The 16848-nt window shown below is 35.6% G+C and overlaps 2 protein-coding genes across 2 annotated transcripts; one reads left to right on the top strand and one right to left on the bottom strand.

The window, feature by feature from the left end:
- The first annotated feature begins 215 nt into the window (after window positions 1-215).
- On the top strand, window positions 216-6859 carry LOC136226708 (serine/threonine-protein kinase AtPK2/AtPK19-like). The gene is made up of 7 exons (XM_066015337.1): window positions 216-360; window positions 1222-2540; window positions 3265-3347; window positions 3440-3560; window positions 4288-4461; window positions 4756-4863; window positions 6384-6859. The coding sequence occupies exons 2-7, from the start codon at window positions 1500-1502 to the stop codon at window positions 6690-6692; spliced, it is 1836 nt and encodes a 611-aa protein (XP_065871409.1). The 5' UTR covers window positions 216-360; window positions 1222-1499; the 3' UTR covers window positions 6693-6859.
- A 1845-nt stretch (window positions 6860-8704) lies between these two features.
- On the bottom strand, window positions 8705-13683 carry LOC136227520 (probable inactive receptor kinase At5g58300). Its single transcript, XM_066016211.1, has 2 exons — window positions 11538-13683; window positions 8705-9503 (listed from the first exon to the last, which is right to left on the bottom strand). Exons 1-2 carry the CDS (start codon window positions 12766-12768, stop codon window positions 8899-8901), a joined length of 1836 nt encoding a protein of 611 aa, XP_065872283.1. The 5' UTR covers window positions 12769-13683; the 3' UTR covers window positions 8705-8898.
- Between the last annotated feature and the right edge of the window lie 3165 nt (window positions 13684-16848).

The following is a 16848-nucleotide window of genomic DNA, read 5'->3' as shown; positions in this document are numbered from 1 at the left end:
TCAGGGCATAGTCTATATATGTAAGTTGGTTGATAATGGGTCTGAAAATGTAAATGGGTCTCCTATTTGATCCAGTTTTGTAATTTTCCCTAAAAATAAAATTTAATAGATTTGGGACGACGCCAACCCGCCGCATCTTTTAATTCCCCCATAACGTATTTAGCTGGAGAGAAGTTACCCCTTCCACCCAATAAGAAACCGACACGTATTCAAAACCGAAAGAATCGAGGCATCGTGCCCTTATTGCTTTGAAACTTCACACAGTTTCATATTTAAACGTCTACGCCATCTTTAACCTCTGCGTTCTTCTTATTCTTCTTCCTCATTGTCGTCGCTGCGCCGTTTTCCTCATTCTCAAAGGTTAGTCGAATCCTTTTGTCTTCTCTGCAACTTTTTCTTCTTGTTAAACCGTACCGATTTAATTTAATTTAATTAGCTAGTTTTATTTTGAAATTAATGTTTGGTTTTATCAATTTTAGAATGATGCGCAATGTTCAATAATGGCGGTCTAATGTTTCGTTGTTAGTTTTAGAAGGAATCTTTCTATTTTGAACAATCGTAATTCCATAATATGTTTTCTTTTCTCAAAATTTGTAGATCATAGCGCTCTGTTCCGTTTAAACCTATAATTTTGGGCAAAATCAACAAAAAAGAATCTCTATGCTTTTAATTCTGAGTTTTTTTATAAGCAATTTTGATTGAGGATTTCAAAATTGAAAATTTCACAGTGATATTTTAAGTAATTTTAATCCAGATAATTTCAAAATTGAAAAATCCAAAAGATAATATTAATTTTTCATCTTTTTAATTTTGAGTAATCTAAAGATTGTTTGGTGACTAACTTTGAAAATAATGATTTTGTATATTGCACAGACACAAACAAACACCGGAACTAATCCGTTCAATATAGATAAAAAAAATTTAGTTCCATAATAGATGTGGTACTAAACAAATTTAGTCATTTTTATAGTGTTAAAATTAAATTGTACTGTTTTAACATAACGAAAACCTTAGTCCCCTTTTGGATAAATTTTGTCTACAAATACCATCTTGACAAAAAGTGAAATCACACAAATTATTATTGTTTTTAGATTTTACCTTGTAACTTTTAATCAACCTAATTGCTGAACCTTTTGCTCATAACCTTTTGATCATTCATCTTGTTTTTAATTTCATATAACAGCTTTGTATTGATTATGTTTTTATGGCGCTCAATTGCAGAATTGACAGGTTTTGCTTCATGAATTTGACCATTAATACTGCTTCTACCACTGTTTCCTGTAAATCGGGAAACAAGAACCGCTTCCTTTTCTGGATTTTGGCTTGTTTACTCCCTACTTTCTTTGGAACTCCTGTTACATTCGTAGACTTTCTCTTGTTTAAGGCCATTGTTAGGTGCCCCTCTTCATCTGTTACTTTCCTTTCATCTTTTGGAAACATCATTCTTTAGAAATCCTAGGGCCGGATACATTAACATTGGTTGATTCATATAGAAAAACATGGTTTCCTCTAAGTTATTTAGGCCTTTCCAGAATCAATTGATTCTTCCATTAGGAGGACCACCAAATGTTCTTCCTTCTGATTACTTAGAATTTGATTTCTCTGATGTATTCGGTCCTGATCCTTGTCAACCATCATTACAATTACAACTCAACCCTGAAACTGAAACCCCTGTAATCTGTACTCGTTCTCATTCCTTGGTTGGTCCCTCAAGTTATGTTAGCAACCACTCTTTGAAGCTCAATGAGCTCACATTGTGTGATTCTATGGAAATTGAGGAAGCGGTTAGTAAGGAATGCGGAAACGAGCTTAAGAAGCCTTCAATTGCTGACGTGAACCTGTCTTTGAAGCTCAACAAGCTCACATTGTGTGATTCTCTGGAAATTGAGGAAGTGGTTAGTAAGGAATGCGGAAACGAGCTTAAGAAGCCTTCAATTGCTGATGTGAACCTCTCTTTGAAGCTCAACAAGCTCACATTGTGTGATTCTCTGGAAATTGTGGAAGAACTTAAGCAGCCTTCAATTGATGATGTTGACCTCCCTTTGAAGCTCAGTGAGCTCAAATTGTGTGATTCTCCGGAAATTGTGGAAGCTGTTAGTAAGCAATGCGGAAATGAAGAACTTAAGCAGCCTTCAATTGTTGATGTTGACCACTTTTTGAAGCTCAGTGAGCTCACATTGTGTGATTGTCCGGAAATTGTGGAAGCAGTTATTAAGCAATCCAGAAACGAAGAACTTAAGAAGCCTTCAATTGCTGGTGTTGATTCAGAGATCGTATGCGATGAAATCGTTGAGGATCAACTTTTGAAAGAACATTCTGTGGGACTCGAAGACTTCGAAATTCTCAAGGTTGTGGGTCAAGGTGCTTTTGCCAAGGTGTATCAAGTGAGGAAGATTGATACTTCAGAAATATTTGCAATGAAAGTCATGAGAAAAGATAAGATAATGGAGAAAAATCATGCTGAATACATGAATTCTGAGAGAGACATATTAGCAAAAGTGGAGCATCCGTTTATTGTGCAGCTCAGATACTCATTCCAGGTGATTGGCTAACTTTTAATCGATGCTTTCGTGTTTTTTTATGCTGAAATTTGCCAATTTTCACAGTATGAACTTTACACTTCTGGCCACTAAATTTCACAGTTGACGGCCTCAAAATAAAAAATAGTCAATGGTATTCTAAATAGCTTTAATTTTTGAATTTTTTTGTTTTGATGTCGCATTTAGGTGTTGTTTGGTTAGAGAGAGAAAGCTCCAAAATGGTGATTTTAGAAAATAAAAGATGTGAGTTCATGGTAAATGTCACTCTTAACAATTTTAGTTCTTGGATATTTTCATTTTGATGTCGTTAAGTGTCATTTTGAGGAGTTAGTTAAAGTTTAAACCACGAGTGTAACAAATTGTAAAGTTCGGTTATTTGTATATTATATTTTAAAGTTAAGTGATCATACTGTGAAAATTGGCAGTTCAGTGGCCATGGGTGTAATTTACCCTTTAACTTGGTAACATCTATGTTGCATGGATAAGGAAAGGGAATCTGAAATGAAAACGGAAACGGATATGAGGAAACACAATTCTAAAATAATATAGCTAAAAAACGGTAATGGAAACAGAATAAAACAGAAATGGAAACAAAACACGGAAACACTAATGAAGAAGAGTTTCCGTGCAACATAGTGTAACATTAAATAATCTATTTCACTGCAGCATTTGGTTTTTAAGATTCATACACACAATTAACTTACATTTATTTGTGTCTCTGCAGACCAAGTATAGACTTTACCTCGTGCTTGATTTCGTAAATGGGGGTCATCTTTTCTTCCAGCTCTACCGCCAAGGCTTGTTCAGGTATATATTTTCAACTAGTTTCTTCTGAGATATTTGTGTGAAACCCTGGAGCTTGAAGTCAATTATGATGTGCCATTTGTTATTTTTTTCAGGGAGGATTTAGCACGAATATATGCCGCTGAGATTGTTTCCGCTGTCTCTCACCTCCACGCAAATAACATAATGCATCGAGATCTTAAACCTGAGCACATTCTTCTAGATGCAGATGGGCATGTAAGACTACAACTTCCCGTTTCTTGCAATTTTATTAATTGAACTGAATCTTACCATTCACGAGTCACAATTCACAATTCACAAAATGAGGATTTCAATTCATGAGTCGAATCTCAATTTGTCAACTATGCTTACAGTTCAAATCCAATGCAAATGCTATCCTAAATAAATCTAATTCATAAATAGGACTATGTTTAATAACTTAGTTGAGATGGAGAGTTTGAGTTTCTGACTCTGTTTTTTTACCTTGTTGTGAACTTAATAATGATGGAATGAAGCTAGTTTGAGTTGATAACTTGATAAATAACAATCGAACTAGAGGATAGTGAGTTTAGTAGTTAATGTTGTTGAAGTTTTGTCATGAACGATGATGAAGATCTGGCTCGAAATAGAGCTGAATTGAATTTGCGAATCATAGGATTCTGTTATAATTTAGATTTTTGGTAAGGTTCTAATAAGGTGAGTTTAGTAGTTAGTGTTGTTGAATTTATGTGATGAACAGTAATAAAGATCCTGCTCGAAATAGAGCTGAATCGAATCATATGACTAGAATTGCAAACTGTAAGATTCTGTTATAGTTTAGATTCTCCCTATATATTCAGCTTGAAATAGAACTGAATTGATTCGAATAGTAAGATATTGTTACCGTTAATTTGTTTAGTTAATCTGAAAGATCTCCTAGATCGTCCTAGCATCTGATGTTATGCTTTGTCGTGCATGATTCCAGGCGATGTTGACAGATTTCGGCCTAGCATGGAAGTTCGATGAGAATACGAAGTCAAACTCCTTGTGTGGAACTTCAGAATATATGGCTCCTGAAATTGTTCTTAGGAAAGGCCATGATAAGGCTGCAGATTGGTGGAGTTTAGGAATTCTACTCTACGAAATGCTTACTGGAGAGGTTAGTATTCCTTAATCCATATGCACTCCTCATAATTCAAAATTTTTGTTTCGAATCTATGTTGCACGGACGCTTTTAGTAGCGTTGTCCATGTCAATTTTGTGTCGTGTCCATTTTCGTTTGTAGGCTATTTTATGAAGATTGTGTTTTAAAAATATTAATAATGTTTCCCGTGTTCGTTACAGTGTCCATGTGTTTCTATGTCCGTGTCTGTGCAATATAGTTTCGAATCCATTGCAACTTGAGAATTGTATGAGACTGCTGTTAAATACTTCTTTTCGGTGGATTTTGCAGCCGCCTTTTTCTGGTGGAAACAGACATAAAATTCAGCAGAAGATTGTAAAGGATAAGATTAAGCTGCCAGCATTTTTGACAAGTGAAGCACATTCACTCTTGAAAGCTGTAAGTTCACTTTCTTCTATCGACTCTATGAAGCACCGATACTTCTAAATGGTTGACGTATGTGTATCAGATATTCCGGAGATACAGTAAAACAAGAATCCCCTTTTTTGTGGGTATACTTTGGGAATAAGTTTCAAAGTTAATTAGGTAAAATTTAGGATTTTTTTTAAATAACTTTACAAAAATAATGATAGAGAATGGTATAGTCTAGTGGCAGGAAGGTTCTAGAAGGAGGTGCCCTGTATAGGGCAAAGGACATTTTAGGTATAAGCATTAGTATTTAAGAGGAAAGGGTTTAGGAAAGGGAGATAGTTTATTGATTGTTTTGTGGCCCCTCTAGCAGAGGGAATCCTTGTTGAACTTGTATTCCTTCTTCTACATTTCAATATATTAGTACATTTCAATATAGAAACCGTTAAATATACTCACATATTGAAATGTAGAAGAAGGAATACAAGTTCAACAAGGATAACAAAGATAAATGGATAGAACCAATGTTCTAATCCCCCAGATGAAAACCTCCCTCTGCTAGAGCAGCCACAAAACAATCAATAAACTATCTCCCTTTCCTACCTAAAATGTCCTTTGCCCTATACAGGGCACCCCCTTCTAGAACCTTCCTGCCACTAGACTATACCATTCTCTATCAAATAAGGATTAGTAGATATAAAAAAATTTGAATATAAATCCCTGCCTTTTACGTCTAATGTGCTTATCATTTGCGGGCCTTAGTGTCCAGGAAGCTTTGAGCTGGTTGAAGGATAATGTTTTTCAAAATGTCAGATTCTCAACTTTTAGCCAATGCTATCAACGATCAAGAAAATGTGAATCCTATGTTAGGCCTTATTGTTTCTAATTGTCAAGGGAAATTCATAACGGCTCTATTCAGTTTGAGATCTGCGAATCTAGTAGCTCATACTTTAGTTAGAGTGAATGATTCTATGTCTGATTACAAAGATTGGGATGCTTTACCACCCTTTTTTATATCAGTTTTGAGAAGAGATCGATAAATCTCTTTTCTTTTCAAAAAATAAATAAATAACTATATGGTTATATATATAGACCTAATAATACATCCCCAGCCCCCTGAAGTTGTTCAAAAATAGCAACTGACCTCTGAACTTCAAACCATTACAACTAAACCCCTCAATTTGTTTATTTGGAATAAATAATCCCTCAAGTGCCACGTAGCAGCGCGTGATTGGCAGGGGAGGTTATTTGTAACTTTTTGAAGTTCCAATCACACGTTGCCATGTGGCACATGAGGGGTTATTTGTTCCAAATAAACAAGTTGGTGGTTAGTTGTTACGTTTTGAAGTGCAGGATCAGTTGCATTTTTTGGACAATTTCAGGGAACTGGGGATTTATTAAAATTTGGCGTATCCTGTTGTACCCGTATCTCATACTTTTCTAGAAACACTGTTTTCCATACGCGTACCCATACCTGTATCTGTGCTTCATATAATCGACTTATTATGTTGTGAATTCTTCAACTGAAACTGTGTTTTTCTCCTTATCAGCTGTTGCAGAAAGAAGCAAGCAAGCGCCTTGGTAGCGGACCAGGAGGAAGCGAAGAGATAAAATCCCACAAATGGTTCAAGTCAATCAATTGGAAGAAGTTGGAGGCGCGGGAAATTACGCCAAGCTTTCTTCCGGAAATTGCTGGTAAGCAATGTATTGCTAATTTTGAGGAACACTGGACCAATATGCCAATCCTTGATTCTCCAGCTACAACCCCTAAATCTAATGACAATCCTTTCAAAGGCTTCAATTATGTGAAGCCTGCCTCTTTTCTTCAGAAGAATACACAGGATGCATCCAAAACTTAGCAGCCTTGTGAGAATCATAGGCTTTGTAAACTCTAATTATGCCCTTTAGATTATTTCATTTCTTCTTTTGAGATTGGGAAACATAGACCCTATAGTAATTTTATGAATGTATTCTAACTTTGGTATAACAATTTTAATTATAAAGATTGGAAATTGCAATTCTGCTATGTTTCTGTAATTTTTTTTTTTTTTTTTTTTTTTTTTTTTTGTGGTGTCTTTCCTTTTGTTTAGGGCTGTAAAATGAGCCCGAGTAGCTTGGTGTTTACTCGGTAAAAACTCGACCGTATTTGGTTTGATTTATAAACAAGCTGAGGTTCATGAACAAGCTTATAATTGTTCATGAACACGCTCGTGAGCAAACCTGTGTTTTTTTAATAATACGATTTCTATAAAAGAAAAAATGTAAAATAATGTAGTTTTATGTGTACTTTGGTTAATAAGTTTTTCGCAAGCGAAGCTTATAAGCATAATCAACGAGCTGCTTGTTAGCAATGCTCGTTAACAAGCTCACGAACAGTTTACAAACAAGATGTTGAGTTTGGTCTTGAACTCTTCAATTTTCTAACGAGCCGAATATGAACAGGCCAAAGCTCGGCTTTGGCTAAGCTCGATTACATCCCTTCTTTTGTTATGTATAATGACAGATGGAATAACTTATTGTGTGATGTATAATGACAGATGGAATAACTTATACATCTCTAAGCAAGATCAAATTTAGTATTACATTATCGAAAATTTAAAAATGTTGTTTTGATGTTTACTCGGATCTTTCAAGACAAGAAAATTCCGCTGGTAAAACGCGAGCATACTCAGTTATAGGTTCATGAACAAGAACAAACTCGATTATAATGTTTATGAACACGCTCATGAGCAAATTTGGTTCGATTATTCTTTTAATAATAGTATTCTATAATTAGGAAAATGTAAAACAAAGTAGTTTTTGTGTTAAAAAAAAATTCAAATAAACACGCTCAAATAATAATGTCCATGAACAGGCTCTTAAGCTACATATTTTTGTGTTAAAAAAAGTTCAAATAAACACAATTAACTAGTTGTTTACAAGTCTGCTCGCAAGCCGTTCACGAATAAGATGTGAGCTTCGTCAATAAAATTTCATTTGATTTCCAACATCTATGGTGATAACTTGGAAGTGAAATATATGAACAAGAAAGCATTACATTCAGAGAATAATTGATAGGTAGAAAACATATATAGAACACAAAACTTAGAACTGAAGAAAACACAGTTTCATGGAGTTTTTGAATCAGACTCACCTGAGAAGACGATTGATTTTTCCAGTCCGATTGTCGATTTCCTTCCATAATTCGGCTCGATAAAAACTCGATGTTGGGCTCAATTTATAAACAACCTGAGTTTTGAGCACAACAAAACTCGGCTTGAAAGCTTGGGAGGTTATGGGTCATGAACAAACTCGATTATAATGTTCATGAACGCGCTCGATTGTAATTTTCATGAAAACACTCGTGAGCAATCTAAATAACGTAGTTTTACGTAAATTTTAGTTTTGTAAGTTTCAAAATATGTACTTTTGTGTTAAAGAAATTTCAAATAAACATAATTTATGAGTTGTTCGTGATCGAAGTTCGAATTAAGCTGGGCTCGTGAACAAGCTCGAGAGCAATTTACGAACATCTATTAATCAGACTCAGCCTGAGAAGACGATTGATTTTTCGAGTCCGATTGTCGATTTCCTTCCATCATTCAGACAACTTCATCGTGTTCCGCTCGATAAAAACTCGATCGTGTTCGGCTCGATTTATAAACTAGATGAGTTTTAGCACGGAAAAACTTGGCTCGAAAGCTCGCGAACATTCTCGGTTATAAGTTTATGAACAAGCTCGATTATAATGTTCATGAAAACACTCGTGAGCAATCTAAATAACGTTGTTTTGTGTAAACTTTTTAGTAGTAGATTTGTGTTAAAGAAATTTCAAATAAACATAATTAATGAGTTGTTCGCGAGCGAAGTTCATGAATAGAATTAATGAGCTGCTCGCGAGCAAAGCTCGTGAACAAGCTCGAGAGCAGTTGCTCGCGAACAAGCTCGAGAGCAGTTTCCGAACATCTATATATGATGATAACTTGAAGTGAAATATATGAACAAGAAAACATACATATCAGAGAGTAATTGATAGATAGAAAACATATATAGAACACAAAACTTAGAACTGCAGAAAACACAGTTTCATGGAGTTTGTGAATCAGATTCGGCCTGTGAAGACGAGTGATTTTTCGAGTCCGATTGTCGATTTCCTTCCATCATTCGGACAACTTCATCCATCGTCGGGCGCATTTCTTGTACTTTCGTTACACACGCCAACGCAATCTGCAGCATCTGCACCATTTCCTCTTCAATGTTTGGGTATTTCATTAGCTCAACATCAAAAACTTCAGCTGTCCACTCTTCCCGTACCACGGACCGCACCCATCTCGGGAGATCAACAACGTCTTCGCGCACTGGAGCTTTCCCGGTGAGCATTTCTAGCAGCACAACTCCGAAGCTATAAACATCCGACTTGTGGTTGATCTTTCGTGTTTCGATCACCTCAGGAGCTCGGTATCCGATGGTGCGGGATATCGTTGAGGGCAAGTTCATTAGCGGAGTTAATCCTATGTCGGATATGCATCCGTCGAGATCAGATGTTACGAGGATGTTTGATGACTTTATGTTGCCGTGCAGGCTTTTTAGGCTGCCTTCGGAGTGAATGTGTGCTATCCCCTTTGCTGCTCCGAGGCAGATTTTGAGCCTCGTGTTCCAATCTAGTGCGCTTGTTCCTGTTCCCCGGTTACCTGACATTGGAGACAACGAAACACGTGAATTTTAAGGATGTTTGATAACGAAACACATGAATTTTAACGATGTTCGGCAATGTGCCTACGTCGTTAGGAGACAATAGAAAGCAAAATATGTAGAGATAAACAAAACACGTGAATTTTAACGATGTTTGGCAATGTGCCTACGTCGTTAGGAGCCGAATTGGCATGCCAAAAATGTTGAGAAATTCACGGAAAACAGAAAGAAAAATATGCGGAGATAACAAAACACGTCAATTTTAATGATGTTCGGCAATGTGCCTACGTCGTTAGGAGCCGAATTGGCATGCTACAACTATTGAGAAACTCACAGAAAAGAAAAACAGAAAGCAAAATAGGCAGAGGTAACAAAACACGTGAATTTTAACGATGTTCGGCAATGTGCCTAGCCAATAGAAAGCAAAATATGTAGAGATAAACAAAACACGTGAATTTTAATGATGTTCGGCAATGTGCCTACGTCGTTGAGAGCCGAATTGGCATGCCACAACTGTTGAGAAATTGACAAAAAAAAAAGGCATAATACACATTTAGCTCCCCAAACTAAGGCTTCAAATTCAATTAGGACCCCAAACTATCAAAATAATCAATCAGGTCCTTGAATTAAGCAAAAATCTTCAATTGAGTCCTCATTTTAAACAAAAATCATCAATTGAAACCTCAACGAAAATCATTCGGTTGAACAATTCCAAACCATCTTCCTCAAACCTATTTTGAACCAACACAGAGATTATTACAGTCATTATTAAATAGTTACGGTTTCTAACTCTAAGATAGGATGAGGACTTAATTGATGATTTTTGCTTAGTTCAGGGACCTAATTGATGATTTTGATAGTTTAGGGTCCTAATTGACTTTGAAACTTTAGTTTAGGGACTCAAATGGGTGTAATGCAAAAAAAAAAAAAGAAGCAAAAGAGGCAGAGATAACAAAATGCGTGAATTTTAACGATGTTCGGCAATGTGCCTACGTTGTTAAGACCCCGAGCAGCTACTTTCGTACTAGTCTAATAGCTTGAACATAATCATAGTGGACTAAAAAAAAGCACATACCATTCAATAATGTAGAGATAACAAAACACATGAAGTTTAACGATGTTCGGCAATGTGCCTACGTCGTTAGAAGCCGAATTGGCATGCCAAAAATGTTGAGAAATTGACAGAAAACAGAAAGCAAAATATGCGGAGATAACAAAACACGTGATTTTAACGATGTTCGGTAATGTGCCTAAGTCGTTAGAAGCCGAATTGTCATGCCACAACTATTGGGAAATTCAGAGAAAATAGAAAGCAAAATATGCAGAGATAACAAAACACGTGATTTTAACGATGTTCGGCAATGTGCCTAGCTCGTTAGGAGCCGAATTGGCATGCCACAACTATTGAGAAATTGACAGAAAGCAAAATATGCGGAGATAACAAAACATATGAATTTTAACGTTGTTCGACAATGTGCCTACGTCGTTAGGAGCTGAATTGGCATGCCACAACACAACTATTGAGAAATTGACGGAAAGCAAAATATGCGGAGATAACAAAACATATATGAATTTTAACGATGTTCAGTAATGTGCTTACGTCGTTAGGAGCCGAATTGGCATGCCAAAAATGTTGAGAAATTGACAGAAAACAGAAAGAAAAATAGGCAGAGATAACAAAACACGTGATTTTAACGATGTTCGTTAGGAGCCCGAGCGGCTATTTTTGTATTAGTCTAACGGCTTTAACATAATCATAACGGACTAAAAGAAAGCATATAATGCAGAGATAACAAAACACATGAATTTTAACGACGTTAAGCAATGTGCCTACGTCGTTAGGAGCCGAGCGGCTATTTTCGTATTAGTTTAACGGCTTTAACATAATCATAACGGACTAAAAGAAAGCATATATCATGCAATAATGCAGATAAAACACGTGAAATTTTAACGACGTTCAGCAATGTGCCTACGTCGTTAGGAGCCCGAACGGCTATAACATAATCATAACGGACTAAAACGAAAGCACATACCGTGCAATAACGCAGAAAAGCTTCCTCTCGGCATGTAGTTGTAAACAAGAAGTTTCTCATCCTTAGAATAGTAATAAGCACGAAGCGGCACGACATTATCATGCCGCCCCATCCGCCCTATCAGCTCCATCTGCTGCTCAAATTCCTTCTTCCCAGCCATAACTTCTTTCAACCGTTTCACCACGACTGTCGTCCCGTCTTCTAAAACCGCCTTATACGCCGTCCCGTAGCTCCCTTTACCGAGAACTTCAGCCGAAGCTCTCAACAAATCCTCCAAATCAAAGCTATAATGACACCCTTCAAAGAAAAACAATTTATTCTTCTCCGCCTCTTGTATTCCGCTACCGAAATCCTTCGGTTTCTCGCTCTCCGATTTCCCCTTAAGCACATTATTCCCTCGATCTCTTTTTTTCCAACAGCAAACACATATCAACATTCCTACGAGAAACACCACCGCGAATCCCCCTATCGCTATCGAAACTATCGAGTTTCCTCGTAGTTTCTTCTTAGAAGTAGCCCCACGAATCTCCGCAGGTGTAGGGGTGACAATGGGGCAGGGATTAAGCGGTAGTCCGCATAAAAGCGAGTTTCCATCGAATGAATTCGATGGAAACTTCCGCAAAGACTCAGGAATCGGTCCACGAAACTTATTGAAGCTCAAATTCAATAACTTAAGCGTCGGAATGTCCATATCCGGGATATCACTGGACAACGAATTGTTTTCGAGGTACAATGCCGAGAGATGTTCAAGTTTCTGAAGTGTCCGAGGGATGTTCCCGGAGAGAGCATTGACAGAAAGATCTAAAACACTGAGTTTCGGGGAGAGGAAAGGCGGGATGTTACCGGAGAAGTTATTACGTTGAAGATACACGTTTCGGAGGGAAGGAAGCGAAAGGAGATCGGAAGGGATGTTTCCATTAAGATAGTTAGATCTTAAGCTGAGGAATCTAAGAGAATCAAGCTTAGATATAGTGTTTCTTGGAATTGGACCGTAAAGTCCGACTCCGGGGAGATGGATAGCGGTGACTCGAGTTCCGGTGGGGTTACAGGAAATTCCGCACCAGGAGGAGCAGACGGAGGTGGAAATGTTCCAATTTAGTTTACGGACATGAGGCACGGCGGCGGCGAAATCAAGGAGGGCTTGTTTGTCTGAGGTGAGATCAGAAGTAACATTGGGAGGGATGTATAGTATGAAGAAAGTAAGGATTGAGAAGTATGATTGAAGCTTCATTGATGTATTCTCACGGAAACGGAAACTGAAACAGAAACGGAAACGGACACAGAAAATGTTGTTTCTAAGAAAATTTAGCTTGGAAATGGTAATGGAAACAGAAAAGAAACGAAAGGTGGAAATGCAAACTGAAATAGAAATGGACACAGGAAACGCAAAACGAAACAGAAACGAACACAGGAAACGCAAACTGAAACAGAAACAGAAACGGACACAGGAAATGTTATTTCTAAGAAAATTTAGCTTGTAAATGGTAATGGAAACAGAAAGAATGAAAACGGAAACAGATACGAAAGGTGGAAACGCAAACTGAAACAGAAACGGACACAGTAAACTTTGATTCTAAAGAAAATTTAGCTTGGAAATGGTAATGGAAACGGATATGAAAGGTGGAAACGCTAATGGAGAAGAGTTTCCGCGCAACATAGCTGGAAATTGATAATCATGCTGTATCTGAACTCCGGAATCTATGGAGTTAAACTGGAATTATATCTTGCGGAAACGCAAACTGAAACGAAAATGGATACAGGAAAGCCTTTTCTAAAGAAAATTTATCTTGGAAATAGGAAATGGAAATGGATATGAAAGGTGGAAACGCTAATGAAGAAGAGTTTCCGTGCAAAGTAGCTGGAAATTGATGATCATGCTGTTGTGTCTGAACTCCGAAATCTATGGAGTTAAACTGGAATTATATCTTAGGTAACGGAAACTGAAATGGAAACGGAGACAGGAACGTTGTTTGTAAGAAAATTTAGCTTGGAAATGGTAAGGGAAACGGAAAAGAGATGGAAACGGAAAGGGATATGGAAGGTGGAAACGTTAATGAAGAAGAGTTTTCGTGGAACCGAGCTGGAAATTGATAATCATGGTGTGTGTCTGAACTCCGAAATCTATGGAGTTAAATTGGGATTATATGATGATCTTCTGTGTTGGGTAAAGAGAAAAAGTAAAATGTAGTTAGGATAGACTTTTATATTTGCAGCTTCAAGTTATAGGGTAAATTACACTTGTGGTCACTGAATTTTACTCATTTTTATGGCATCATCACTAAACTTTTAAAACGTAATATAAAGGTTTAATACATCTTTAGTCTGTTGTACTTGTGTGAAAAATTCAATTGCCCTCTTATAGTTATAAAATGTTCAATTTACCCATGAACTTATTTAAAATAGGGATAAGTACCAAAATAAGCCTATGGTTTTTGGATAAGTATCAATTTAAGCTTCACGTACAAAATAGCACTAATATAGGCTTAACGTTTAAAAAAGTATCAATTTAGGTCTCGATAGCGGATTGGACACGTCATTCTTACGTACAATCGATAGAACTTAACGGAGTAATATCAATGACGTGCCTCGTTCCGTTATCGATGTCTAAATTGGTACATTTTTTAAACGTTAAGCTTATATTTGTGCTATTTTGTACGTGCAGCCTAAATTGATACTCCTCCAAAAACCATAAACCTATTTTGGTACCTTATCCTTTTAAAATACCTTACTAACTCCCTAAAATTAACGTGGCGGAGTAGGGAGAAATTTTGGAGAAGTTGAAATGTGTATACTTTAAGTAAGTTTAGGGGCCAATGAATTACTTTAAGAAAGTTCATGGGGCTAATTGGTTCCTTTCAAAGAGTCAATTAGTTATTTTAAAAAAATTCAGGGTCCATAGATCACTTTAAAAAAGTTCAGGGATTAATAATTTTGTTTTCAAAGAGTCAATTGTTGACTTTAGGATAATAGATTTTTTTAGACAAGTACAAAAACTAAAGATATATTAAACATAGAAATTTTGATTTTTATGTTCACGGAAGCATGTACTTGACAATAAAATTGTAATCGAGTCGAGCCGAATTTCGACCTGCTCATACTCAGCTTCTTAGAAAATTAAGGAACTCGAACTTAACACCTTGTTCGTGAACTGCTCGCAAGCAGTTTGTTAAATCTGTTTATCAATTTCACTAGCAAACTGTTCTTTAATTATGTTCATTTGAAATTTCTTTATTAACACAAAACTATATAGTTTTGAAATTTCAAAAATTAAATTTTCGTTCTTATACAATTCTCTCTTTTCCCGAATCATTTCGGAACGAAAGCTTTGTTGTTGTTGTTGTATACAATCCTCTCTTTGTCGAAGTACTATTATTAAAAAAAATCGAACCAAATGTGTTCATAAATATTATAATTGAGTTTGTTCATGAACTTATTTATAAATCTATAACCGAACATATTCACGAGCTTCTGAACTGAGTTTCTTCGTGCTCAACCTCGACTCGTATATAAATCGAGTCAAATACAATTGAGTTTTTTCGAACCGAATGTCGAATTCCTCATGAGCAGCTCGGTTTATTTCCTCATGAGCAAATTCTACATGCTCATTAAGGTGTATGTGATCAAGACTGATAAATAAAATGAGAAAAATAATGAAGCCTAACTTTGTAAAGTAAAGAACATATTTAAAAGCTAAATGGTGATAAAGAATCCAAGAGAAAAAGATAGGTAATAAAGATAAAGCAAAATAAAAAATATAAATTTTATTCTCCTTTCTTTTTCTTTTTCTTTTTTTTTTTAGAAAAGAGAAAAGAAAAAAGAAAGCTAAATTTTCTCTTTTTCTTATAGTGGAAAGAGTAAAGAATCAGATGCCACTAGCAACATAGGAACTCATAACTTTCCAGTTGGCAATAAATTACCAGATTGACCTTTACTTAGTGCAGCAATTTTCTGTGAAGATAAGTAGCATTATCAGATGTTTAATGTAAAAAAACAAAAAACAAAAAACAAAATAGGCCTATTTTTCGTTTATTAGGTTCCACGTATAAAATAACACAAATATAAGATTAATGTTTGAAAAAGAGTATCAATTTAAGTCTCGATAACAAATTGGACACGTCATTCCTATTACTCCGTTAAGTTCTGATTTCTCCATCCACGTAAAATTGACAGAACTTAACATAGTAATATCAATGACGTATCCCGTTCCGTTATCAAGGCCTAAATTGGTATATTTTTTAAACGTTAAGCCTATATTGGTGCTATTTTGTACGTGGAACCTAAATTGATACTTTCCCAAAAACCATAAACCTATTGATTCTTTACTATGTTGCATGGAAATGGAAACGGAAAACATTCCTAAAAGAATAGGTTAGAAACAAATAATGAAAACGGAAAAGAAACGGAAACAAATATGAAATACGGAAACATTAATGAAAAAGAGTTTCTGTACAACATAAAAAAAATTTATTAACTAAAAATTAAGGATTAATTTTGGTTTAAGTGTTGGTGGTTCTCGCTCAGTTGCAAATCAAATACTTTTTGTTTGATATTGCCAATTTAACTGTTGATTGATGAACCTTAAAATAAAAAAGTTACAAGAATTGATTATATTCTACGTAACTTTAATTCTTATAACTTTTTAGTTTTGAGGTCATTTGTTGTTGGTTAGCGAGAGAAATCTCAAAAAATTCAAGGGTTACTTATATATAAATACCATGTGGTTTGCAAAATTTTGCATTTTGGTTCATTTTGTCAGAATTTGGTCCATAACGATCTCGAAATGAAAATTTTCAAGAGTTAAATGATATTTTAAGCCACTTTAATTCTTTAAATTTTTAGATTTGAGGTCATTTAGATGTTTTTTTTATGAGAGAGAAATGTTTAGAGAGAAAACTCAAAAAATGATAATTTCGAAAAATTAAAAATATGGTTCCATGGTAAAGTAAATATGATACTAAATAATTTTAATTCCATTTTGAGGTCGTTATTGGTCAAATTTGGCAAAGTAAAACAAAATGCAAAATTTTGCAACCACAGGGTTACGTTTGTAAAGAAAAATGCTATAGGTATCCATCAGCAAATCCGTGTAATCATAGAACATCTGCTTGTAATTAGCCAAAATTTAATTCTTAGAAATTTCTATTTTGAAGTCATCAACAGTTAAATTCACGATGGCAATCTAAAATTACTGATTTGCAACTAAACAAGAACGTTTGTCCTTTTTTTCAACAACAAAAAAACACATGCACATATCTATAAATTAGCAAAACCACAAGTTTTTTTATTAACCCAAGCCAAGCTTGTAATTGAC

The sequence above is a fragment of the Euphorbia lathyris genome, chromosome 4 (genome assembly GCF_963576675.1).
Source record: "Euphorbia lathyris chromosome 4, ddEupLath1.1, whole genome shotgun sequence".
Lineage (NCBI taxonomy): Eukaryota > Viridiplantae > Streptophyta > Magnoliopsida > Malpighiales > Euphorbiaceae > Euphorbia > Euphorbia lathyris.
This window is presented reverse-complemented; position numbering and strand designations above follow the sequence as displayed.

What these genes read in the sequence shown, in the direction of transcription:
- LOC136226708 (XM_066015337.1), top strand. Translation starts at nt 1,500, where the DNA reads ATGGTTTCCTCTAAGTTATTTAGGCCTTTCCAGAATCAATTGATTCTT. An exon ending in ACGAAATGCTTACTGGAGAG is followed by an intron (nt 4,462 to 4,755) that starts GTTAGTATTCCT and finishes TGGATTTTGCAG; the next exon opens with CCGCCTTTTTCTGGTGGAAA. An exon ending in CACATTCACTCTTGAAAGCT is followed by an intron (nt 4,864 to 6,383) that starts GTAAGTTCACTT and finishes TCTCCTTATCAG; the next exon opens with CTGTTGCAGAAAGAAGCAAG.
- LOC136227520 (XM_066016211.1), bottom strand. Translation starts at nt 12,768, where the DNA reads ATGAAGCTTCAATCATACTTCTCAATCCTTACTTTCTTCATACTATAC. An exon ending in CTTTTCTGCGTTATTGCACG is followed by an intron (nt 9,504 to 11,537) that starts GTATGTGCTTTC and finishes CTCCAATGTCAG; the next exon opens with GTAACCGGGGAACAGGAACA.